The following is a 13,250-nucleotide window of genomic DNA, read 5'->3' as shown; positions in this document are numbered from 1 at the left end:
AAAAGACTCAAAAGTCAAAAGTTTATATTGCTTCATAGTGAAAAAAATTAACAAAATCAAGAAGGTGATTATATGAAATTACTGTACATGAGTTAGTATAAGGCACTTGCATTTATCCTATTTGTCCTATTGGTGCATTTTTTAAAAATTATTTTTTAATTTATTTTGTGGGGAGGAGTTTGTAATCTGAATATTTCCTCTTATGTTTAAAATTACATCAAGGGAATGGAGAAACAGCCCACATGTGGTACACAGACATACATGCATGTAGAACACTCATACACATAAATCTTTTTAAAATTTTAAATAAAATTTAAAAACTCTATCAACTTATTATAGTGTTATTATACAAGCTTTATTGCTGTAAATAAAATAAAGTGTTAGAACTATGTTTCAAAAAGAACTTTTCAGGTGGTAGTGATACACACCTTTAGCCCCAGCACTCACGAAGCAGAGGCCTGGAAGCAGAGGCAGGCGATCTCTGAGTTCAAGGCCAGTCTGGTCTACAAACTGAGTTCCAGCGAGGGCTATACAGAGAAAGAAGTCGGGGGGGAGAAGAAGGAAGGAAGGAAGAGAAAAGAAATTAAGAAAACAAGAAAAAGGGGGCTGGAGAAATGGCTCAGCGGTTAAGAGCATTGCCTGCTCTTCCAGAGGTCCTGAGTTCAATTCCCAGCAACCACATGGTAGCTCACAACCAGCTGTAATGAGGTCTGGTGCCCTCTTCTGGCCTGCAGGCATACACACAGACAGAACATTGCAAACATAATAAATAAATAATTTTAAAAAAAAAAAAAAAAAAGAAAACAAGAAAAAGAACTTTTAAAATCTTATACTATCTTAAGACACAAAATTTCAGACTACCAGCGTTTCTGAGTACCCTTTACCCACTCCCTTCTACAGACACATGAAATTACTTTGTCAAGATTAGATTAACTTGTGTAGAAACATTCAAATCTCTTCAGTTTATCTATGCATTCCTGTATAGGCTGGTTTTATGGAACTCTGTCCCATGTATAGATGTGTAACCACCACCACCACATTCAGATCATGGATGGTCGTCCACTGGATCACACTTCCCTCCAACCCTTCCCTCCTGGTGATCGTCCACTGGATCACAGCTCCCTCCTGGTGATCCTCCACTGGATCACAGCTCCCTCCTGGTGATCGTCACTGGATCACAGCTCCCTCCTGGTGATCCGTCACTGGATCACAGCTCCCTCCTGGTGATCCTCCACTGGATCACAGCTCCCTCCTGGTGATCGTCCACTGGATCACAGCTCCCTCCTGGTGATCCTCCACTGGATCACAGCTCCCTCCTGGTGATCCTCCACTGGATCACAGCTCCCTCCTGGTGATCGTCCACTGGATCACAGCTCCCTCCTGGTGATCGTCCACTGGATCACAGCTCCCTCCTGGTGATCGTCCACTGGATCACAGCTCCCTCCTGGTGATCCTCCACTGGATCACAGCTCCCTCCTGGTGATCGTCCACTGGATCACAGCTCCCTCCTGGTGATCCTCCACTGGATCACAGCTCCCTCCTGGTGATCCTCCACTGGATCACAGCTCCCTCCTGGTGATCCTCCACTGGATCACAGCTCCCTCTGACCCTTCCCTTGATCTTCAGCACAGATGCTGTCAATTTAACAGTGTGTAAATGGCATCATACAGTGTGTAACTTTCTAGAATTGTTTTTTCTCCCAGCTTAGCGATCATCCCTGAGACCCAGCCAAGCCAGCGTTATCACTAGCTTGATCCTTGTGTGTTGTTGACTGGTATTCCAGTCTCTTCTCTGCCTACTTCCTTTGCATGTGCTGCCTCCCTGTAACCAGAAGGCAGCACCATTTTGTTCAGCTTAGCTTTGGTCTTCTGGAAATAGAGATTATAACATCTGAGAGAGAAGGAAATGAAATAGAATATTCTGAGTTTTTTTTTCATGTTTCTTCCTGTCTTAAGGTGCTACCACACTTATTTTCCTATCAACCTAAATACTCTTGTCATGTGTTTAAGATTTATTTTAATTTTTATTTATGTGTATGAGAGAAAGAAAATGAATGCAAGTGTGTGCAGGTACCCACAAGCTAGAAGAGGGCATCAGATCCCTGGAGCTGGAGCTGTGAACTGCCCAATGTGGGTGGTGGGAACCAAATTTGGGATCTCTGGAAGAGCAGATAGTAAATACCCTTAATCAATGAGCCATTCTTCAGCCACTACTGTGTTTATTTAAAACATTGACAATGACTCTAGTCTGACAAAACTCTAATGTTTTTTACGTAGGACCAGCCTATTTTACTTATTAACTTGTCTTTGTTTTGTTTAAATTCCAAAAAATTTCCCCAAGGCAGACAAAGGGCAAAAGAGGCATTTTCAGCAAGTGTTCCAAATACTGAAGATGATGGGATATGAATGGGCAGAAAGGTAGGATCCATGTTATTCTTTGTTGCCTGATTAAGGTCACTAATGTCATATGTCATCCATGCCTCAGGACATTACAGTAGTTTATGTTCACGTCTCTTTTCAGGATGTTAGTATGAAAAGACAGATTGATTTTGTACTAATTTATGTCCTGATAATATTTATTAGATGTCTGCTATCAGTGTTTTGGTTTTCAATTATTAATATCCATTTCCTCTTTCTCATAAAGACAACAAGTAATTTAATCACAAGCTAATGGTTTTCTCAGTAAAGTGAAACTTTAGTGAACTGCAAAGAATCACATCTTTTTTATATTTTATATTTTAATTATACATAATGATAATCTTTTTTGGTTTTTTTTTTTCTTTTCAAGACAGGGTTTCTCTGTAGCTTTGGAGCCTGTCCTGGAACTAGCTCTTGTAGACCAGGCTGGCCTTGAACTCACAGAGATCCACCTGCCTCTGCCTCCTGAGTGCTGGAACATGATGATTTCTTAATACATGTATATATTGCATTTTATCATATTCACACTGTTCCCCTCTTCTTCCATTCCCATTGATCCCCTTCCTAATGAGTCTTCCTTTCTATTTATTGGTTGATTGATTTTTATTTATGGGTCCATGATTTGTTAGGGTTGCCTAAAGAACATGGGAGATATTTTGATAGAAGCATGAATGACTTTCTTAGGGCTACGTACGGACAAAAGTGTCTCTCCCTTCACCAGCAACTGTTAACTGCCTATATGTCCTCAGAGAGGGCAGGACCTCATGAGCCCCTCCCTACTCTGTGAGGGGATGTTCTATGGGCCAATCTTGGGCAGGTTCACAGTTTATTAATGTATATCCCTGCCATACGCAGACAACATCGTCCCACAACACTCTCCTACTTCCTCCAACTCTTACATTCTTTCCAGCTGGGCTCAGCATTCAACAGTCACGCTGTAGTTAGACTTTGCAGTAACTGTCGCAGAAAGAGTAAAGTCTCTGACCAAGGCTCGACAACACTTAGAAGGCACATTCATGAGTTTAATATGTCCGCTTATCAGAACAACACTAGCACTTCCTTCATTACGGCTCGAAACCATTCAAGCTGTGAGCTTTAGCCATGTATGCATAACCAGGTATGAATTTCCTTCAGAGCGGTTAGGTGCCTCTATAACAGTCTTCCCCGTGTTACCCCGTGGGCACATCTCGTCTGGCAGGAGGAGTATGGCATGCAAGGTTCACAGCTGAGTTAGATTGTTGATTATACCTCTCCTCCAGCCTATGGCATCTTGTGGCACCATGAAAGCTAGCCAGCAGGGAAGAGACTCCTAGCCTAGTGCCAGCTTGATTTCTCAATGTCCTGCACGCATATTATGTCTTATACTGTTGGTGAGTAACCAGATAGCTTGTATTGTTTTAGGGGCTCAAGTCATAAGGTGGTATCTACCCTGGCACTGAGATTTTTTTCTTAATAAACTTATTGGTTCTGGGAGCAGTTTATGCATCCACACAGTATTGCCATTCAAACTTTAAATATTATTTTGTTTTTAATTAGCTCACAAAGTAATCAGTTTACTAATAGCTTTCTCATCCATCCGTAGTTGTGCTTTCCCTCTCCCCTAAGATCTCCCCCACTTCTTTGCTCTCCATCCCCACTAAATCTTCCCACCGCCATCCCTCTCTTCATTTCTCTGTCGGACGTGTTTTGCTGCCGTTGTCCCTACCCCTTCCAGGCTTCTCCTGAGTCCCTTTCTACTTTCTCAGCCTCTACACACAACTGATTCCAACATGAATGCCCACGTGTAAAAGTCAGGGGTTAGGAGAGAACATGGCAGTGTTTGTTTTTCTGAGCCTGGGTTATCTCACTTAATAAAACCTACTGGATATGTACATGTGGAATAACGGAAGAAGATAGTTGTCTCTCACTGCACAAGGAAGTCAGCTCCTAATGGGCTCCTAGACTTTAAGTAAGATCTAAAACCACTACAAGAAAAAGTATGGAAAACAATTTAAGATATAAGCACTTTCTAATGTCATTTCACTCAGGCAATAAGGCTAACATTTAACAGATGAAACCTCATAAAGTTAAGCATGTGTACAATAAAGGAAACAGTCAAGTAAACAAAAGAGGATTTCTGTGAGTTTGAGACCAGCCTGTTCAACATAGTGAGTTCCAGAACAGCCAGAGCTATAGAAAGAGACCCTGTCTCAAAAGAACAACAAAAAAGTGTGTCTGTGTGCCAATATTGTTTAAGTATTCACCATTATAAGCCACCATGAAATGCAAATGACAACTACTTTGAGATTCCATCTCACTGTAGTCAGAGTGCTGTTACCAAGAAAAGAGATGGCCACAAATCATAGTAAAGACGCGGGGGAAAGGAAAGCTGTCTACGCCTGTGCTGGTGGAACTATAAACTGGCACAGCCACTATAGAAATCAGTATGGAGCTACCGTATGACTCGACTAAACTATGTCTGGATCTATACCCACAGGGCTCCATGTCCCACTACAGAGACCTCTTTCACAATAGCAAGGAAATGGTATCAGTCTGGGTGTCCAGCAAATAGTGAAAATGTACCTGTATACAGTACAACTTTTCAGCTATTAAAAAATGATGAGAATTTTTGTTTGAAATGAGGTCCCTTGCAGAAGTTGGCCTTGAACTGTGTATGTAACTGAGAATGATCATGAACTCCTAGTCTTCCTGCTTGAATTGGCTGCCACGGATGCCATTCCTGGCTACATCCTATTTATTTAACCTACTACAAGGTTAAAAGTTTGTTTTCTGAAAGGGTGCTAAGATATACTCACATCATTCGCGCCATTTTAGCTTTTGGTTAATAAATGCCTGTCCATTTCAGGTGCCAGCATGTACCTTTTGGGATAGTAAAGGGAATGAAGACTAGAAGAGGGGATGTCACTTTTCTGGAAGATGTCTTAAATGAGGTTCAATCAAGAATGCTGCAGAACATGGCTTCCATTAAGAGTAAATACTCTACTTTTATGCTTTCTTGGACTCCGCTGAAGCTGATCAGAAGCAGCTCTCATTAATTGACATGTAGCTCGGTTGTTCACTGGTGTTAGTCTTCTTTTCATGGACGGTTGAATGCTGACAGACTGTTGTCCAAGTCCTCCTGTGACGTGCTTGTATTTTTATATATGTCTGTGTGTCAAGTGCACACATGCATGCATTCATGTTGAGGCCAGAGTTCTCAGACGCTGCCCACTTGTTTTTTTTTTTTTGGGTTTTTGTTTTGTTTTTTTTTTTTTTTTTTGGTTTTTCGAGACAGGGTTTCTCTATGGCTTTGGAGCCTGTCCTGGAACTAGCTCTGTAGACCAGGCTGGTCTCGAACTCACAGAGATCCGCCTGCCTCTGCCTCCCGAGTGCTGGGATTAAAGGCGTGCGCCACCATCGCCCGGCCGCTGCCCACTTTTTATAAAACACGAACAAGCAAGATCTCTTACTGACTAGGCTGGCAGGTCATTGAGCCTCCCTAGCACTGGGATTGCACACACAAACCACTACTCGCAGAGGTTTGTTTGTTGTTGTTGTTTTTAAACAAAAACATAGGTTCTGGTTTTCACACTCAGGTCCTTGTGTTTTCAAGGTGTCAATGCTTTTTTACTGCTGTGTTGAGACACCATAAGCAAAGCAACATATAAAAGAAATCATTAATTTAGAGCTGATGGTTCCAGAGGTTTACAGTCCGTGACCATCATGACGGGGAATATGGCAGCAGGCTGACAGACACTGGAACAGTAACTGAGAGCTTACATCTTGATCCGCAAGCAAAAGGCAGAGAGAGAGAGCTGAGAGTGACATGGTCTTTTGAAACCCCAAAGCCAACCCCTCAGTGCCACACCTCCTCCCCTTTCCAATCAGTTCCAGCACCTGGGGACCGAACATTCAGATATGAGCCTATGCGGGTTCCCATTCCAAACACCACAGTAGGCGAGCCAACTAAGCTGTCTTCCAGCCCAAGTCCTTGCATTGTAAATTGGATAAAGTATAAGTAATCTTCACCCTTGAAAAAGTAAGGGCTTTATATAACACCTTACAAGGAATATTTATTTAAAAACACAAAAGAAATTCCTGTTTCTTCACTTTGATGTAAGCAAGAGAACTGACTATTACCCCAAATTAGGAAGGCAAAGATCCGTTATCATCTTTTTTTTATTGTACATTCTTAGATTTTTTTCCATACGCTGATCCATTATCCTTGAACAGTGTGGTGCACATAGAAAGCAGCTGCCTTTATCTGTTTCAGCAACAAAGAAAATGGAGAACCCACAGGAGACTGCAGAGAGGGTGGGGCTCGCAGCTCTCATCATCCAGGTGTGTTATGGCTTCTTCCTCAGGGGTCTTTTTTGTCTGGTGTGCAGCAAAACCTAGGGTAATGATGTATTTTCATTTTAGGACTTCAAAGGTTTACTCTTATCTGACTATCAGTTCAGTTGGGATCGTGTCTTCCAGAGTCGTGGGGACACTGGAGTCTTCCTACAGTATACCCACGCCCGCCTCTATAGGTGAGAAGAGGCTGCAGGGAAGCTTGACTCTCCTTCCCTGGGCTGGAGCCTGCTTGGTGTGGTTCTCAGATCGGTGGTTGGTCCTGTTTTCTGGACTTTTCCAAAACTTCTTTATTCAAAACGGAGTAAAACACAGCAGACCTCTTATTGCTAAGCACTTATTAGTCACCTACTATAAGAAACACTTTTGATTATTGCCTTATTTCATCCTCAGAATAATTCTGCCAGAGAAAATCCTGTCACCTACAGTTTAAGAGATACTGAAAATACTTTGAGGAAAATGAGGATTTAAATCAGTGTCAAAGTCAAGGGTTATATTAGGGAGATCAAGAATGTATACCCAGGGGCTGCAGAGATGACTCAGCAGTTAAGACCACTAGCTGCTGTCCCATAGGATCTGGGTTCAATTGTCAGCACCCACATTACAACTCACAACTGTCTGTAACTCCATCTCCAGAGCATCAGACACCCTCACACAGGCAAAACACCAATGCACACAAAATGAAAGGAAATAAATGTTTAATTAAAAAAAAAACAGAATGTATACCCAAAGCTAGTATCTCATCACATGTAGTTATGGACCCTCAAACACTGACCCTTTCACACTTGTTTAAACTCTTGGTGACAGTTTGGAAGAGACCTTTGGATGTGGTTACCTAAATGATGTCAACGTTGCTTGTTTACAAGAGCCACAGTCTGTTTCAATTCTCCAGCATCTTCTCAGGTATGAGGTTTTTCTGTTATTTTCAAGTCTGATACTCTTAACTAAATTGAGAACATTTTTGGCTGACTTCTAGAATCATTGGTTCAGAGATTGCCTTCTTCCTCTAGGAGGGCCCAAAAGGAGTCTGCCTTTTCAGGACAGACTGGGATCACCCTTTAAGCCAATGTTCAAGGGCAATCCTAGCCTTAAAAATATTATCACAAGGGCTGGAGAGATGGCTCAGTGGTTAAGAGCATTGCCTGCTCTTCCAAAGGTCCTGAGTTCAATTCCCAGCAACCACATGGTGGCTCACAACCATCGGTAATGAGGTCTGGTGCCCTCTTCTGGCCTGCAGACATACACACAGACAGAATATTGTATACATAATAAATAAATAAATAAATAAATAAATAAATAAATAAATAAATATAAAAAAAATATTATCACAAAATATAATGCCACGAAGTAGTGGTGCACAATCTAAGGCCATGGTCTAGGAAGGTGAAGCCTGGGAAGATGACGGGGGAAGGAGAAGCCCAGTCCCTGCAGTTTTCCGGACACTGAATCCTCCGATTTGCCTCGTGGCTTCAGCTCCCAATGTCCAGTGCGTTTATCTGCTAGTACTGCCGCACAGGCAGACCACACCTTGACTCTACGAGGTCAGAGAGCACAGAGCGGCGTGTCCACGAAGGCAGCTTTCTTCAGTTGTCATACAGCGGTCGGCAGATCTTTCTTCAGATGAGGAAATTTTACTACCACATAACTTATAATGTGAGAGAAAATAAGCCCTCCTGATTCCCTTAGCCCTGAGACCAGAGCTCACTACCTTAATAATTAGGGAAGGTTTTTCTTTTTCTCTTTTTGCTCAGGACTAGATCTAAGAGATACAGAGATGATTTAGAATGTCTCTGCTATCAAGGAATTTATATGAAAGAAAAATGCACATTAGTGATCAGATGTACCCAGGTCTTTTCTCATATACCTCCTTAACACCCAAGGTGTTTAACATGTTAATGTGTTAGCTTCATATAACAAATGAAGTCTGTTCCTGTCGTCTTTTAGGTTCGATGAAGTACTGTATAAATCATCTCAGGACCTGCAACCTAAGCACATTGTTGGCTACCTTTTAACGCTAAGGTAATTTTTTTTAATCTCCCTTTTTTCTTTTCAAAATCTTAAGACTTATTTTTATTCAAGTGTGTGTGTGTGTGTGTGTGTGTGTGTGTGTGTGTGTGTGTGTACTCACAGGCATGCATGCTAGTTTAAATTCATGATAAACTCAGTCACCAGTACGGGCAGGTGCTACATTGAAGAAAGGAATGAAAGCACTTCCTCTTAGAGTGGCTTAACCAGAGTGAGGCAGAACTTCTATTCTTCCCGTCACGTCTGTAGCTTCTGAGTCACTGGCCTCTGTAAAGGTACCTGTTGTACGATGCGGTCTTGTCTGTCCCTCTGCTGAACAGAAATAAGAGACACCAAGAAACCTTCCACAGCTTTACTTACGCAGGAGGAAACTTTACTGACTCCAGCTGACCCAGAAGCACTCAGAATAGCAAACATCACGTGAACATACCGTCATCAAGCAATATCCATATGCTCTTTTCAGATTTATGGCAGAAAATCTATGAGGCCACTTTTGCCATAACTGTTTTCAAATACATGTACATTGCTCTCTGGGTTAGGGACATGGAAGAATGCATAACTTACATTGGCTTAGTTGTAAAAAGTAATCACATGGGCAGTCATTACAAGTGAGGTTGATTATGAAATTGTGCCCTTAAAGGATGGTTAGATGGGCTAAATCCACACCTGGGTATCCACCTAGGCTTCAAGTGACCTCCAGGTGTATTAACTCAGCTATAAAGTCCAGCCAGAATTCAGCTTCTTTGAATGTAAGAGCTGGTTTCATAAAAAATGGCACCACCACATGTGTTTGGTGCCTTCAGAGGCCATCAGGTCCTCGGAAGCTGGCTTTAGAAGCAATTGTGATCTACCTGACATGGGTGCAGGTCCTCTGGGAGAGCAGCATGTACTCTTAACTGCTGAGCCGTCTCCCCAGCCGTCTATTTTCTCCTTCGTCTAAAAGTTTCTTATAAGTAAACCCCTTGCCCTAAAAATCGCTTTTTCATAAAAGTTACAGGAATTGTTACATCTTTTCTGACAATTAGATTTTATTGTATCTATTCAGTGATATAAGGTAGAATCATAGGAATTGACAATGGCAAGGGTCATTATAACAGTGACATGTGTATTGCCAAAACTGGTCATATGAGATGTTCATCCAGCCCAGCTTTGAGGGAATCAGAGAGGGCTTCTCATTTGAGAAAGGGTTTCACTTGTGTAGCCCAGGCTAACCTGGGACTCCTAATCCTCCTGCTTTTGTTCCCTAAGTATTACAGTCCTACCCCTGGCTCCTCAGATTTAAATAAGGGTTGTTGTTGTTGTTGTTGTTGTTGTTGTTTTCCTACTTACATATAAAGGCAAAGCCAGAAAGTCTAGTGAAATGTCACTTAAAATAATTAAATGATGATCATGTGCATTTCATGACCCATTGCTGCCATACCTTAACTGAGAGCATACTTCAAGGAGTGCCCGGTGCATGTGTGCAGTGCTTTGATAACTAGTGCCTGTCCAGCCTCCATTGGCACAAGGGAAGGTCTACACCATGCTATACTTTAAAAAGTTGTCTACATAAGGAAGTATTACTTGTTAGAAAGGCAAGTCCTATTTCTTTAAAATAGTCAAATCAAAATTTTTAAAATTTGTCATTTAGTAGAAGCAGGACAAAGGTCTAAAGCTTGAGTTCAGTGTTCTACTTCATTACAGGCAAGCAACTGCATTTACTTCAGATTTTAGTGATTCTAGGCTTTTCCTTCAAGTTAAGTGTTGGCTTAGGTGTGGGACTCATGGACAGGAAGTTCCCACTTGTCCTCATTTTGACCTTTCTCTGGTTTGTTTCAGTCACCTTGCAGCTATGGCGCATAAAACACTCCACGTGAAAGACAGTCCTCCTGATGTGGCTGGGGTATGTCACTTTGACTGAAGTTAGTATTATAAAATGTTAGACTGAAAGTCTTAGGGAGTTTTCTGAAATATCTTGTTGATTAACTACAGCAGTATACTTTGTGACTTGGGTAATAAATCGAATTGGGCCATAATAATCTGTTTAAGTATTTCCCAAAATAGTAGACTACCAATGGTGTCTTCTGTCAGATGTCCAGGTGAGAGTTTCTGCCACTCCACTGGAAGCTAGAATCTGTCTCCTTGCCTGGAGTATGCAAAGGACTGTCACACAGAATTCCTTCCTTAAATTAGAATAACTTCTAAAACCATTCTTTATTTGCTTATGGCTAACATAATCTTGAACATTTAATCATGTTTTATTTTGTAGGCTAGACTTCATCTTTTCAAAGCTGTCCGTTCTGTCCTCGCCAACGGGATGAAACTTCTTGGAATTACACCTGTATGTAGAATGTAATATGTAATTTCTAATTAAAATGTGGTTTTTATGCCAAATAAGTTCTAGTTATAAGATGCCTTGCTGTTCGGAATAGAATTTATTGTTCTGTGCCAAAATTTTTATATATATGTTTATGTATATGTGTGTGTATATATGTATTATGTATTTTTTTAGGGGGTGGGGTTGTTTCCAGACAGGGTTTCTCTGAGGCTAGCTTCAAACTCACAGATATCTACTTGTCTCTGCTTCCCGAATGCTGGGATTAAAGGCATGCGCCACTGCTACCACCTGATCAGAATATATATTTTTATATAGTAACATTAACTTATTTAATCTTTACTCTTAAAAAATTATGGGTATTTCACTCATGGTCAGTAGGTATTCAAACATGTAAGAAATTAAGTTGAGTCTTTTAAATTTCAAACCTTGTGATATAATTGGGGCAAAAGACTAACATTTAAATTCTGGCCTGCAGTCATTTTTCTCAAATACAGGTGTGTGTGTTATGTGTGTGCATGTATATGCACATATACTATATATTTAGATTGTGTGTGTTACTAGAAACTGAGCCTGGAACTTTGTGTGCACTAGGCAAGGGCTCTACCACTGAATTATATACCTACCCTTCTTTTTATTTTTTTTTATACTGAAGTAGAATCTCATGTAAATTGCCCATTTGGACTTTGAATTTATAACCTAGCCAGGCCTTGAATCTGTGATCCTACTGGCTTCGCTCAGCTAGGGTTACAGGCCTGTACATTTAGACCCTGACAAGAACTTCTTTTCAGCTTCTTCTTGGTGGTGTGGGGTGGGGGGTGTTCACTTGAAAGTCAGAGCACAACGTCTGGAAGTTTGCTCTCTCCTTCTACGGTGGGTTCCAAGTCTCAAACTTAGGGTGTCAGGCTTATACTCGTAAGCATTGAAACAACTTGCTGGCCCCAGAAATATTTTTCTTTTCTTTCTTTTTTTAGTTAATATGAGACAAGGTCTGTGCAGCCCCAGCTGGCCTGGAACTCACTCTGTAAAACAGGTTGACTTGAACTCAGAGATACGCCTTTTGAGTGCTGGGATTAACAGGGAACAATTATTTTATTTTTCGCATATAACACATCCCAACTGCAGCGTTCCCTCTCTCACTTGCACTCTCTCCAGTTTCTGTCTCCCACCTCCCAGATTCCCCAGATCCACCCAGGGACATCAACCAAATCCGTGCTGCAGTAAGGCTAGGCACAAGCCATCACATCATGGCTGCACAAGGCAACCAAGTAGGAGGAAAGGGGTTCCACAAGCAGGCAAAAAGAGTCAGAGGACTCCCCCTGTTAGGGGTCCCACAAGAAATGTGCAGAGGACCTAGGTCAGACCCTACAGGCTCCAACATGGCTCATAGAATCAACTGACTGGGACTCATGGGGGCTTGTAGAAATTATTATAACGGAGATTACCTCCTGTTTTCATCTAATAATTGGTGAAGGTTGGTTGCCAATTTTATTTTAACAGTAGCTAGTTCCTGGACCAAATACAGGGAGATGTAAAGTAAGAGTTGGCAGACAGCAATGAGACCTGACCTCGGGCTTACCGTTAGCAGGAATGTACGGTAACAAACTGTGAAGTCAGGGACATATGCATCTAAATAGCGAGGAGCTACAGAACACTGAATTCAGGTTTTTGTCAAGTGTGGACCAGTATTAAAGCATAATTTGAGGTGGAGTTTTGGCTTCCATGTGCCTGCCTACAGACAAGGTGGACTGACTTGATTCAGTGATATGGGTTTAATTTAGCTAACAGTAAGTACTATGTGCTATGTTTGAGAACCATCACCATCTTCTGCCAGCATTTCTGGCCTTCTACATTTAATCTAAATGTTATGTGGTCACAGTTGTAAGTGATTTGCTAATTTTCTACTTAGAGTAGCACTGACCTTCCTACAGCAAACCAGCTGTGGAATGAACGTGTACACTTGGGGCATGTTTTACATATCTACTCTCTCTCCACTTGAGAAACTCCTCAGACCACTGAGTATTTCAGTCTTGAGCAAAATTATACAGGGATTAAGTCTTCAAAAATACAGTTCTTTGAAAAGACTTACTATGCTGTAATCCTCCCTAGAAATTCTTTTTTGCTCAAGGCTTGTAAGAATTAGATTACTTAAATTTTCATAT

General features: G+C 41.4%; 1 protein-coding gene across 3 annotated transcripts in view; it reads left to right on the top strand.

Annotated features, from left to right (window-relative positions):
- Positions 1-13,250, top strand: part of Rars2 (arginyl-tRNA synthetase 2, mitochondrial) — a 56,794-nt gene that overhangs the window by 33,849 nt on the left and 9,695 nt on the right. The window contains exons 13-20 of one of the 3 annotated variants that reach the window (XM_057790508.1): positions 2,341-2,417; positions 5,263-5,387; positions 6,670-6,737; positions 6,819-6,928; positions 7,557-7,652; positions 8,694-8,768; positions 10,593-10,656; positions 11,023-11,094. In XM_057790508.1, the coding sequence (XP_057646491.1) occupies positions 2,341-2,417; positions 5,263-5,387; positions 6,670-6,737; positions 6,819-6,928; positions 7,557-7,652; positions 8,694-8,768; positions 10,593-10,656; positions 11,023-11,094 (687 nt within the window). Of the gene's footprint in view, positions 1-2,340; positions 2,418-5,262; positions 5,388-6,669; positions 6,738-6,818; positions 6,929-7,556; positions 7,653-8,693; positions 8,769-10,592; positions 10,657-11,022; positions 11,381-13,250 lie in introns of those variants that run through there. The other 2 variants (XM_057790507.1, XM_057790509.1) reach the window with 2 other exon arrangements.

Source organism: Chionomys nivalis, chromosome 16 (genome assembly GCF_950005125.1).
Source record: "Chionomys nivalis chromosome 16, mChiNiv1.1, whole genome shotgun sequence".
In the NCBI taxonomy this organism is placed as follows: domain Eukaryota; kingdom Metazoa; phylum Chordata; class Mammalia; order Rodentia; family Cricetidae; genus Chionomys; species Chionomys nivalis.
This window is presented reverse-complemented; position numbering and strand designations above follow the sequence as displayed.